The sequence below is a fragment of the Mirounga leonina genome, unplaced genomic scaffold (assembly GCF_011800145.1).
Source record: "Mirounga leonina isolate KUSES-001 unplaced genomic scaffold, KU_Mleo_1.0 Mir_154, whole genome shotgun sequence".
Taxonomy (NCBI): domain Eukaryota; kingdom Metazoa; phylum Chordata; class Mammalia; order Carnivora; family Phocidae; genus Mirounga; species Mirounga leonina.
In genome coordinates this window covers 34,885,523-34,897,575 of record NW_023270389.1, presented here as the reverse complement: position 1 = coordinate 34,897,575, position 12,053 = coordinate 34,885,523, and the positions used below count along the sequence as shown (strand labels likewise).

General features: G+C 55.3%; 2 protein-coding genes across 13 annotated transcripts in view; one reads left to right on the top strand and one right to left on the bottom strand.

The window, feature by feature from the left end:
• The window catches only part of LAMB3 (laminin subunit beta 3), a 51,448-nt gene extending 44,655 nt beyond the window's left edge, over positions 1–6,793 (top strand). For all 8 annotated transcript variants that reach the window (XM_035010455.1, XM_035010454.1, XM_035010451.1 and 5 more), the window contains 5 exons: positions 400–607; positions 1,045–1,186; positions 1,598–1,774; positions 2,546–2,699; positions 5,775–6,793. In XM_035010455.1, the coding sequence (XP_034866346.1) occupies positions 400–607; positions 1,045–1,186; positions 1,598–1,774; positions 2,546–2,699; positions 5,775–5,911 (818 nt within the window). In that variant the 3' untranslated portion in view covers positions 5,912–6,793. The remainder of the gene's footprint in view (positions 1–399; positions 608–1,044; positions 1,187–1,597; positions 1,775–2,545; positions 2,700–5,774) is intronic.
• A 685-nt stretch (positions 6,794–7,478) lies between these two features.
• CAMK1G (calcium/calmodulin dependent protein kinase IG) overlaps positions 7,479–12,053 on the bottom strand; it is a 29,676-nt gene continuing 25,101 nt past the window's right edge. For all 5 annotated transcript variants that reach the window (XM_035010448.1, XM_035010447.1, XM_035010450.1 and 2 more), the window contains 5 exons: positions 11,415–11,493; positions 9,788–9,875; positions 9,135–9,541; positions 8,481–8,603; positions 7,479–8,343 (listed from right to left, as the gene is read on the bottom strand). In XM_035010448.1, the coding sequence (XP_034866339.1) occupies positions 8,513–8,603; positions 9,135–9,541; positions 9,788–9,875; positions 11,415–11,493 (665 nt within the window). In that variant the 3' untranslated portion in view covers positions 7,479–8,343; positions 8,481–8,512. The remainder of the gene's footprint in view (positions 8,344–8,480; positions 8,604–9,134; positions 9,542–9,787; positions 9,876–11,414; positions 11,494–12,053) is intronic.

The window sequence follows — 12,053 nt, the reverse complement described above, 5'->3', positions numbered from 1 at the left end:
CACGCTGGCCTGGGGAGGGGCGCGTGGAAGGGGTCTTCTTGCCAAGGAAGCAGTTCCAGTTCCTGGCCGCTCTCCCCGGCGTAGGGCTGATTATGTTTGTGCTGCAGGCATTGTTCAGTCCCAGCTGTCTGGCACCACCTCCTTCTCTCCAGCTTGCAGTTTCCTGTGGCCCCAGGCACTTAGCTGCCACAGCTGTGCCCACAATCGTCCTCCCGCAGCATTCCCGGAAGTTGTGCGAACGGGCACCTGAGTGTCCCCGCCAGGGTGCAGTGGCTTCTCGGGCAGTGGGGGGGGGGGGGGGGGGCGGCAGAGATGCACGCGGGTGCTTCCCTGGAGCTGCTCAGCTCGGAGAAACCTCTGATCTTTGGGGAGGTGGTCTGATGGACGGCTGTCTTCCAGACTCTGACACTGATGCGGCCACCATCCAGGAGGTCAGCGAGGCCGTGCTGGCCCTGTGGCTGCCCACAGACTCGGCCACGGTGCTGCGGAAGATGAATGAGATCCAGGCCATTGCCGCCAGGCTACCCAGTGTGGACCTGGTGCTGTCTCAGACCAAGCAGGACATTGCTCGGGCTCAGAGGCTCCAGGCGGAGGCTGAGAAGGCCAGGTATGGCCTGGGGCCCTTAGCCCGCGCTTCTCCCTGCCCCGGGCTGGGCTGGTGTTTTGCTCTCTGACTCCTTTGGCTGCTGGCAGAAGGAAAAGAATCTGTACATGTCAGAGGGGTGCAGAGGGCTGGGGGACAGGAGGGGTGTTTACTGTAGTTGGGGGGTGGTGAAGTGAGAAACAGTGTCCAGGGTGAACTTTCCTCAGCATGACCCTGTCTTCCATATTGGTGACACCAAAGGGTGTCTCAGACGTAACGCTCACACTCCTCGTGTCTGTTCGGTGGGGTCCCAGGATGGAAAAGCTATGTATTAATACTCCCTTTTTAGGTCTTGGCTGGGAAGAATATTCTCTTGAACCGGTTGGTGAGTGGAGCCATGCATCTCTTCATTCACTGGTTGCTCATTCTTTCTTATCTCCCTTCCCCTCCCCCTGCTGCAGGAGCCGAGCCCACGCGGTGGAGGGCCAGGTGGAGGACGTGGTGGGGAACCTTCGGCAGGGCACGGTGGCTCTGCAGGAAGCCCAGGACACCATGCAAGGCACCAGCCGTTCCCTTCGGCTTATCCAGGAGAGGGTTGCTGAGGTGAGGTGGTGTGGCTTCCTTCTGCCGCATTTGGGAATGAACAGACAGATTCAGGCACAAGATATAGAAAATGCCAGAAAGTGACCTGGAAGGGGACCTAAAGAGGGAGGACTATGAGCTCTGGGCCCAGCTTTGAGCCCTTGGTTTTCTGGTTGCGTGGCTGGGTGCAGAAGGCCAGGGGTGGGCTCTGAGCTGCAGCAAGGGGGTGGGGGGCTTGGGGGGCAGATCAACTGAGCTGGAGAGAGGGGGGGCCTGGATGCCAGGGGACAGATAGATAGGGGACCAGCAGGGGGACAATAGTGGTGTCCTGCTTGGAGAGAGTTTTCGATGCCTGGTGACCTGGGCAGAAGGACGACGAGGTCCCTGCTTAGGAGACCCACCACCATAACCCAGGTCTCTTTCCCCACCAAGGTTCAGCAGGTCCTGGGGCCGGCGGAAGGACTGGCGGCTGGCATGGGCTTGCAGCTGGGTGACTTGCGGGCACGGATGGAGGAGCTCAGCCGCAGGGCCAGGCTGCAACAGGAGCAAGTGGCGAGGGCCCAGCAGCTCACAGAGGGTGCTAAGCAGCAGGCGCTGAGCACCCAGGAGGTGAGAGCAGGTGGAGGTCGTCCTGGGCAGCACCAGCCAGCATGAGGGTCCTGAGCAGGAGAGGACTCTACACTTTATGAGACCTTGGGCTCAAAAGCAATTGGAACATGTTATTCTAGAATCATCAGAAAGGGCTTCAGGACTCACCCTGACCGGGCCTGGCATCTGGACTTTACCTCGGGCCGCCTCTGGGGAGCTGGTTCAGGGGTGTTACAAATGATCTAGTCCAGTCCCTTTCTGTTTACAGATGGGGGGGTAACTTTGTCCAGGCCCAGAGCTCGCCTACAAAGCAGGTCCCTTGACATCCAATCCAGAACTTGTCCCCCGTCATGGCTACCCAGCCCAGAGAGGCAGTCTTGACTAAGCCTAACCTGGGCCCCATCGTTGTCAGAATTATGTCAGAGAGGCGATCAGAGAGCCATCCTCTGGGTCCCCAGTGTACCAGGAACTTTGGCATTCGTGGCCCGTCCCAGCACAGTGGCCAGGCTGCCAGGTATACTGCTAAGTGACCACTAAGTGCCTGGCACTGTGTGGGGAGTTAGGTGGGAAAGGACAGGAGCCACAGATGGAGGGAGAGAAATACAGAAGAAGTGTCAGATACAGCTTGGGGCCTAGGGGTTTTCATAGGCCAGAGCAACCCACTGGGGAGTATCAGGAGGCTCCTCATCCCTGTGTGTGGATTTGGAGGATACTGAGTGCTTTAGCCAAAGGTCTTTAGGACTTTGGATGATGATGATGCTGGTGGCACTCAGACTGTTTCACCTTTTTCAGGGATTTGAGAGAATAAAGCAAAAATATGCTGAGTTGAAGGACCAGTTGGGTCGGAGCCCCATGCTGGGGGCTCAGGGCAGCCGGATCCTGAGTGTCAAGACGGAGGCAGAGGAACTGTTTGGGGAGACCATGGAGATGATGGACAGGATGAAAGGTGAGGGGACGGTCCTGGGGCTTGGACTCCTGGGCATCCCAGGAGGCTGGCCCCAACCCAGGGCTTCTGAGGCCCGCCCTTGTCAGAGCTAGCAGTGCTAAGGGATGAGACCAGTAGGGCTTTCCCAAGCATCCAGGAAGTCAGAGGCACAATGATGGGGCGGTTGGGGATGCAGAGATACTTGTAAGACTTGTCCTGCCCTCAAGAGCTTGCAGTCCAGATGGGGCCATTTTTCTGGTCACCTGCAAGATGCGTGAAGCTATTTAACAGCACAAGGGGGTCCGTGATAGGAGCCCACATAATAAGCAGTCTGCGGAGAGACATTTCTGTTGGAGAGAAATGCCCAGTGAAGGTGATGTTCAGAAAAGATAAGATTTGACATAGGCCTGGAAGGATGTGTAGGCCTGCGGGGGAGGCTGTGAGGAAAAGCAGGGACATTAAGACAGGGTGGGTGGGCACGAGAGACGATGGACTCTGAAAAACAAACTGAGGATTCTAGAGGGGAGGGGGGTGGGAGGATGGGTTAGCCTGGTGGTGGGTATTGAGGAGGGCACATTCTGCATGGAGCACAGGGTGTTATGCACAAACAATGAATCATGGAACACTTCATCTAAAACTAATGATGTAATGTATGGGGATTAACATAAGAATAAAAAAAAAAAAGGGTTGGTGGGAAGCAACAAGACATGTTCTGGGGATGGGGGCAGGCGCACCCACCAGGAGAGGAGGGGTGATGAGGATCAGAGCGGGTGGGAGACAAGTAGCATTGAGTCACTGTGGCCAGGTCCAGGTGGCTGGTCTCAATGCCAGCATGAGGAGGGTAGGCTTAGCCCTGGAGACAGTAGAGAACCGTCCAAAGGTTTGAATATGGCAGAGACATAAAAAATCGTTTTCAAAAGGGTTCTGAGGTTCTTCAGATGGGAGAACAGGGATTTCCAAGAACTGGGCTCAATCTCTAAGATGTGATGATGGGTCACTGCACTGGTGAGCCCAGTGAATGCCACAAACAGAATTTCTCCGAATTTCAGAGGAAACAGACAAAAATCTGTTTGGTGAGGCAGGTAGACACCATGGGGAAGGTTGGGCAGGCAAGTTGACGACGGGTAGATCGGGTAGATCGGAGGCTGTGGCCGGCCGTCCCTGAAGGGTGAGCTGCTGAGCTGGACGGAGGAGCTGAGGGGCTGGGTCAGTGCACGCCCTGCCCTTGTCCATCGATGTTTTACACAAAGATAAAGAATTTGTTTTTCAAACCTGTGGACAATAGGTTGTTAATACTCTAGGTAACAGAACCAGTTACTCTAAGACCATCTCAGAAGGCTAAAAGGATGGGCTGAAACCAACAGGGTAAAATTAAAGAGAAGTATTATCTTCCACTCTGGGCTTATTTGGGCCTAAACTCACAAGTACAGCTCGGGTGAGGCCTGGCTTCTCAGAGGCTAATGTACCTGAAAACACTTTATAACTGCTAAAATGATAAAACATTTCATAACTGGTGAGTGATAAGCACATATGAATTGTTGGTCACCGAAAAAAACCCAAGGGTTTTGAGTGATGTAAGCTCCATGGAAATTAGCAGGGTCTTGCTACAGCCAAAAGAGCGAATAAATACAAAGCATGCAAAGTAAGAGGAGTAATGGTTCAGGGATATTAAAAATCTTTAGTAACTGGTGTGTCACGCATCTACGAGCCAGAAAAGGCTCAGGCTATAGCAATGGAACAGGCATTTACCTGTCTGCAGGAATTTACCTTTCATTGCAGGATTTTGGGGAAGATCATGCATGGGGGTCCTGGGGATGGGGACCAGGGAACACAACAGCAGCTGCTAAAGTTTCAATATTTGGTCAACCCGCAGGTCCATATGGGTGCCCAGTGGCTGAATGTCAGGCCAGTGACACTGCTGTTACCCTCCGAGGGGGGGATCTCACCTGGCGGATGGTATTCAGTGGTGGCTACTCCCTCCTCAGAAGGGAGACGGACAAGCCTGCACCTATCGCAGGGAGGGTGGCCAGGGTTGGGAGGTAGAGAAGGCTCGATAATTACAGCAGGTGAAGGTGAAGAATGGGTGAAGGAACTAGGGAGATTTAATCTGAGAACGTGTGGCCTCAGACATTTGAAAGACTTCCATGTGGGAGACAGAGCAAATATATTCCCACAGCCTCAGGACCTGAGACAACTGGGTGGAAGCAGAAGTGGTCAGATTCTGGCTTCATGAGAAGACTTTTAACAGCTAGAGCTGCCTAAAGCTGAAGCCTTGTGACGCAGTGCGCTCCCTCCCTATTCCTAGAAGAGTTCAGGCTGAGGCTGGGTGGCAGCTCTCATGAGTGTGGTAGAGAGGCCTCTCACCTAGGGTGACAGGAGAGACAGGCTGGACTAGGTCACTTTGGAGTCCTCCACATTCTCCGCGTGTAATCTCATGGTGGCATACGGACTGGATCAGAGCGGGGGGACTAGATTTATCTGAAGTGGTAACTGGGGAAGGGAAAGTGCGGAGCAAGTCTGGTCCCCCAGCCGGCTCTCTGGCCATGGTGCCCACTTGAGGATCATCGGTGGGATGGCAGCTGAGTCCGGTAGTCATAGGTTGGTAATCTTTTTTTTTTTTTTTTTAAAGATTTTATTTATTTATTTGAGAGAGGGGTGGGAGTACGAGAGCCGGGTGAAGAGCAGAGGGAGAAGCAGACTCCTCACTGAGCAGGGAGCCTGATACGGGGCTCCATCCCGGGACGCCGGGATCATGACCTGAGCCAAATGCAGCCGCTTAACCCACTGAGTCACCCAGGTGTCCCGTAGGTTGCTAAGCTTGATGCCGGTGGTTTCCCTCATCAGTCTGGGACACCTGAGAGAGCCTAGAGCAGAGGAGGAGGGTAGGGGCTTCCTAGGTCTGGCTTCTCTTAAGAGTGGGGTACGGGTGGAGAGCTGTGAGGCTGGAGGGAGCTGCCCCAGTGTCCAGCCCTCCCCTGCCAGGTGATTTCTCCTGCAGGTGCTGCCTCCAGGTCGTGGGAGGAGAAGGAAGGCTGGGGAGTCTTTGGGTATCTCACCAGCTCCTCCTTCTCCCCTTGCTGTCCCATCTGCCCTCAGACATGGAGTCGGAGCTGCTGCGGGGGAGCCAGGCCATCAGGCTTCGCTCGGCAGACCTGACGGGGCTGGAGAAGCACGTGGAGCAGATCCGCAACCACATCAACGGGCGTGTGCTCTACTATGCCACCTGTAAGTGATGCACCAGCCTGTAGCCCCCAGCCCCGCTCATCTGCCCTCTCTACTTTTGGAGGACAGGCTGGGCTGGGATGCCTTCCGGCTCCAGGAGACTTACACAGCCTAAAGCACAGCCCGGACGGCCCCTGGCGTGCAGCTGTTAAGATTATTCTGGGCTGCAGCTGAGCTGGAGCTGATGGGAAATTACATCTGAGAGACAGAGAGGGTGGAGGCGGGCCGTGTCCTTGTGACGAGGAGCTCTCAAGTGGAGGTGCACTTGGCCGGCCAGCGTCCTTGCCCTTCATCTTCCATGGAGGCTGAATCCTGGAGGGACACCAAAACTTAACAAAAACATGATGTACAAATGAAAAGCCTAATAAAAATCTTTGGAAAGAAGTCTGGAGGTTGAAAGAGAGAAAATGATCCATCTCCCCATTAAGTACACCTTTGTCACTTGTTCCTGTCTCCCACCTGGGGTTCCTGGGTGCTCCTCTGCTCAAGCCCAAGGCCTGGAGGTATGTGAAGCATAGGCTGCCCCACTTGGCCCAGTACAGCTTGCTCGTCAACCAAACTTAGGGGGACTGGATCCCTTTGCCCCAGGACCCAAAGGATCCCATCCTTGAGAGACCAGATGATTTCCGTCTTTGAGCAGTGATCCAGTTGCTCATTCACAGATGAGGAAATAGAAATCCAGAGAAGGGAAGTAGGGCGTCCAAATTCCCACAGCTCCAGAGGCGGACTCTGTGTCTCTTGGGATCTCAAGGAGAAGTTGCAAATGGATGTGCATTTGTGTGGGGGGCAGATACGGAAATGGCGTGAATATCTGTGTGCTAACCACGGCCTGTGCAATGTGCTAGGCATTTTCAAAGTTAAAAAAATAATGTTTTAAAGGTTTTATTTATTTATTTGAGAGAGACAGAGACAGAGAAATAAAGCACAAGCAGGTGGAGGGGCAGATCGAGAGGGAGAAACAGACGCCCTGCTGAGCAGAGAGCCCCTCGTGGGACTCGATCCCAGGACCCCAGGATCACGACCTGAGCCGAAGGCAGACGCTTAACGACTGAGCCACCCAGGCGCCCCGTGCTAGGCATTTTATCTACATTTTCTTGATCATTATTAATCATGTTAATTATTGAACGCTGTGCTAGATACATCATCTGCGTTATCTCATGATGCAGGTGGTACTGCCGTTCCCATTTGACAAGTGAGGAAGCCAAGGCACAGAAGGCCGTGTTACTCCCCGAAGGTCACAGATGTGGCAGGGCAGAGGGCAGAGGGCAGAGGGCAGAGGGCGGGGCTTCAGATTCACGATCCTCTAGAGCATCTAATGTAGCCATTAGGAGAATGGATGCCGGAGCCTGACTGCTTGGGCTCCAACAGAGCCTACCCCGGGAGCTGTGCGGGGTAAACGAGTCAACAGATGCAACTCGTGTCACTTAGTACCTGGCACACGCTATGCTCTCAGTCTGTGTCAGCCACCACCCTGCCAGGTTCCTCCTGACCCCAAGGCCCCAGCACACTTTCCATTCCACACAGGCTCAGAAGTCCCAGGGCCACGTCTGACTTTAGGAAGAACGAAAGGAAGCCTCCTAGAGAAAAATATGTCCATTTTATTGAGCACAACACCGAACATGAAGCTGGAGGGGGCGGGGGTACAAGAAAACGAGGGAGGGACAAGAATAATGCCCCTGATTTTCAGGGAGAGAAAGAAGAGCAGAAGCAGGATGAGAATTACCAGCTGAAATGAAAACAGTCAACTTCCAATTTTTACTTAATCCGGTGTGGGTGAGGCATCTGGCCGGGATAAGAATTCCTTACAGTTCCTCCTTGATTTCTTTCTTTTTCATCTGGAAGGCCGTGGTACTGCTGTTGGCCTGGAGCAGGGAGGGAGGTGTGCTGGGCCAGCTGGAGCTAATCGTGGAGTCAAGGATTGGAACTTGAGAGCTCACAGGCAGACCACGGAGCCGCCTGTCATTCATGCAGATGGGCAGGCGACTACATTAATGAGCCCATTCTGGCCACGGGCACCAACGCCTCGAGGCAGGAGCGTGTGCTGAGCGGGAGCCTGGGTCGATGCTCCATATGGCTTTGCTCGGAGAAGGTGACACAGCCTGGCCAGCCCAGGAAGCTTTTCATCACAAACGACACAGACCCGGGTGAGAGCTACCTAGTTCACTGCACAGAGCCACGGCACGTGGGGTGTGGGGGCACAGAGCAGGCAGGTCAGGGAGACCTGGAAGTGGGTGGACACCGCTCCTCTTGCCCACAGCTTCAACGAGGCCTCCGTGCCTTGGGGGCTCGCTCCTGGGCCTTCTGGGAGGGTCTCCCCCAGGCAGTAGCAGCCCAGGGCTTCTCACCGTAAACTCCTGCCAGGCCCTGCTCTGCCCGCTCCGCCTTCCTCCCGCTGCAGGGTGGACGCCAGGATGGGAAGGCAGAGAAGAGTTGCACGTCTCTCCTGCAGAGGAAAGGGGTTCAGGGTGGGGGTGGGCCTACGGCTCCCGGCGCCCCTCAGCCCCGTTCATTCAGCTCTGTGATGGGGCTGGCCTTCTGGGACAGCCCCCTGTCCTGGCCCTCCCACCTCTGTCGCCTCACCTGAAAATTGACACAGGCGTGGGCTCCAGGGATCACATAATGAGACAGACTCCAGTCTGCCCCGCCCGGCAGTGGGAACCGCCACCCGCTTTAACTGGCACCATGACCTCTGATTTGTAGTTCCTGGAAAGCAAATGAGGCGGGGGGCTGTGAAGTGTTTGGGGAAGGGAGAAGAGCTGGGGGGGGGGGGCGCTCTCCGTGCCTGTGGCCTCCACTCGGCCTCCCCTCTGTCAGGTTCCAAAAGTACAAGCCCTTGCAGAAAGGACGAAGATGACAACGAAGCCCCACTTTTTCCCCCCAAAATACAACGGTTCTGGAAACTCCAGAAATCTAGTGCCCCCCACCCCACTGACATGTACTCGGTTTTCTGCAGGCATTTATAATTCCCGTTGCTTCACTAAACTTTTAAGTAGCTTGGTGAGGTAGGCTGGGCAGGCAGCTATGATCTCACAGATGAGCAAACCAGAAACAGAGACATCGACTGATTGGCCGGTAGCCACACAGTTAGGGATAGGGACAGGACTGGAGGCATTTCCCTTGGCCCCTTGACCCAGAGCTCTTCCCACCCTGCAGGGCCGGCTCCCTTTGGCCACTTTCTTTCAGCCCCGTTGCCTGAGCAGGGTGAGGCCTGTGTGTCTGGCTGAAGATACGTACTGTTTTTTGTTGGCTTTTTTGAGGAGCGTGGGCTCTGAGCAGTAGGAGGACTTCCCTTTGCTCCCGATGCTCAGGCAGCTGGAACAGCAGCTGCAGGGCCCGGCGGCCAGGGCCCCCTGCTGCATGGGCACCAGGCTGCTGCTGATGCGGAGCGAGCCATTGACCAGGCAGTTGAGGGACCTGCCCCCGGGGGGCCGGCAGGGGAGCCGCGCCAGGGCGGGAAGGGCCACGCTCTGGTCCAGGGCCGGGGCCTCGGTGATGGTGATCTCAGAGGGGCTGGGTCTCGAGGCTTCTGAGGCTGGAGTGCTGGGTGGCCTGTTCTCCACCTCCGGACGGAGGCCTGGGCTGTGCAGGTTCATGTGCAGTTTCCTCATGTGGTGGACCACGGCGGCCGCGTTGAAGGCTTGCTGGGAACACACCACACCAGCCTCTGACCCTCTCCATTCTCGGAAGGCCACGGGGCTCAAGCTTTCCCTTTGCCCCGCAGCCTTGGCCTCTTGAAACTGATGTGCCTGCGTCTCACTTCAGAGAGGGTCCAGGGAGGTCCAGTGTGAGCCGGGAAGCCCCGGGGAAAGCCCCTACGCCAGCCCTGCCCCAGCTCAGCCTCCAGGGGCCTGGAACAGCCTGCCTACCCCCTGCAAAGGGCAACTTACCCTCCACTTGCTCTTGGCAAAGTTCTTCTGGATCTGGAGACTGACTGACGGGTAGATGTCCCTGTGGAGGGCTGTGTTTCCATCAATCCTGTGGGTGTAGAAGGGACACCTGGCTCGTGGGGGGCTGTGGGAACTCAGCCCGGGGTTGGGCAGGGGGGCTGTGCATGCAGGTCCAGGTTAGCTGAATGGAGTGCCTCAGAAGAAGGGTGGCCCACGGCAGGAACGGGCTGGAACCAGGGCTCCTCTGTCCCCCTGGGCAGGTCATTATGGGGCCCATGCTTTGGCAAAACCATAGTCTTGCTTTATGGAAGGGTGGCAAACTGTGACCTATGGGCCAAATCTACCCATTGCCTGTTTTCGTAACCGGGTCTCCCTGGGATACAGACACGTCCATTGATTCAGGTATGACCTATGGCTGCTTCATGCTGCAAGGGCAGACTGAGTAGCTGCCCTATAGACAGTATGGCCAGCTAAGCCTAAGATACTTATTTTCTGGCTTCTTCCAGAATAAGCTTTCCAGCCCCTGTGTCAGAGGGTGCTTGGGTTGTCACTATCCTTTAGCTCAAAACTGTCCTCAGAACGTGCTTCCTCCTGGAAGCCTTCCTCAGTGAGGCCACCCGATACAGGCTGCCCTCTTGCTGGTCATCCATCTCTGTGTGTTCCTCAGATACTTGCCACACGGGGCACAGTACTTTCGAGGTACTAGGGACACAGAGAAGTAACGGATGGGACCCTCATCCCTGGGGCTTTCCAGTGGAGCCGTGGAGCCTTGTTCCATGCCATGGACTTGAGTAATTCATGGTAAGCTAATGTGTAATTGCTAATGAGAGGTAAGGAGGTATACCTGGCTTGCAGGACCCAGGGCTTCAGGGCAGGGCAGAAACTGCTCTGGATCCCGAGGGATGCTACATACAAGGCAAGAGGCAAGACATTCTAGGTGGTGAAAATGGTGTGACCCAAGATATAGGCTGGAAAGAGCTTGGGATAGGGAGCAGGGGAGGGCAGGAAGAGAAATACAGCTTTGAGGCCTTTCTGGAACAGAGGAGGCATGTTGGGAATTTGGGGAAATCAAGGTGGAGGTAAAGGGTCAGGCCAGATTAGGGAAAACCTGAAAAGGCGGAGGAAGCTAGGCTTGCTGTGGTAGGAGGTAGGGAGCTGTTGTGAATCTTGAACAGGCGTACAGCATGTAAAAAGTGTTGTAAGATTTATTTACTCACTTTACTGATTGGTTGCTTTGTGATTCTTCACAAATCACCTCACTTAGAACAGGTTTTGACCCCACAGTGAAATGATGCTCTTAAGGACAGGGCAGAGCTGCCCATTCCTGGGTGCTTCTTGGGTAGCTAGTACTGAGTATTGCACCCTAGTACTGATGACAGGGCCTGGCTGAGTCTGTCTCCTGCCCTTGACTAGGAGACACAGCGGCCACTCGTGGGTCAGAACCCACTTCATTCAATGCTGTTTGCGTCTCTAGCGGGACCTGATAAACACGTCTGTGCTCCTTGCGTGCTGTAAGAGTAAAGAGCTCAGGGCAAGCAGACTCTGGGGAAACACCACGTGAATGAGTTGTCGTGGTATCTGGGGAACCACAAGGCTAGGGTCCAGAGCCCACCCCGTCCTCACTCACCAGGGGTGCCTCAAGGCCTTCTCGCAGGTGTACCGTTCATTCGGGTCCTTCTCCAGCAGGTGGCAAATAAAATCCTTGGCTAAGGGGAGCAATCAAAGACACAACTAAGGACCAGATTTCAGGACTGCTGGAAATTCACTTCCGGGCTGGTGGGTGGCAGTGAATGCATCTTTAGCTAATCTTCCAAAGAGGCAATTTTAAGAGTCTTAAAAGAGAAAAAAAAAAAAAAAAAATCCAAACCACCTAACAACAACCCACCATAAACCACCGAAGAGAGGCTCTACGTGGCCTCACCCACACAGCACTGCAGATACAGCTCTTATCCCGAGGCCCCAGTGAGCCTGCACGCCGCGGGTGTGTGCGTGTGCACCAGTCGGGGGCCGACAGCCACCCGTGGGTCCGCGTGAGTGCTGCCCTGGCCCACCTCTGATCCCCACTTAATGGGCCCGACGATGACAGCCTTCTCTCTCACACACAGATGTCACATGCTCTCAGTCTGGATATATAATAAAGGCAAAACTTGGCCTTGGTTTTGCCACTCGTGCCTGGAACACTCCCTTGTGCAGGCTCCGCCTCCTGGCCCCTCATCTAAACTACCTCCCCCCCCCCCCCCCCCCCCCCCCCCCCCCCCCCCCCCCC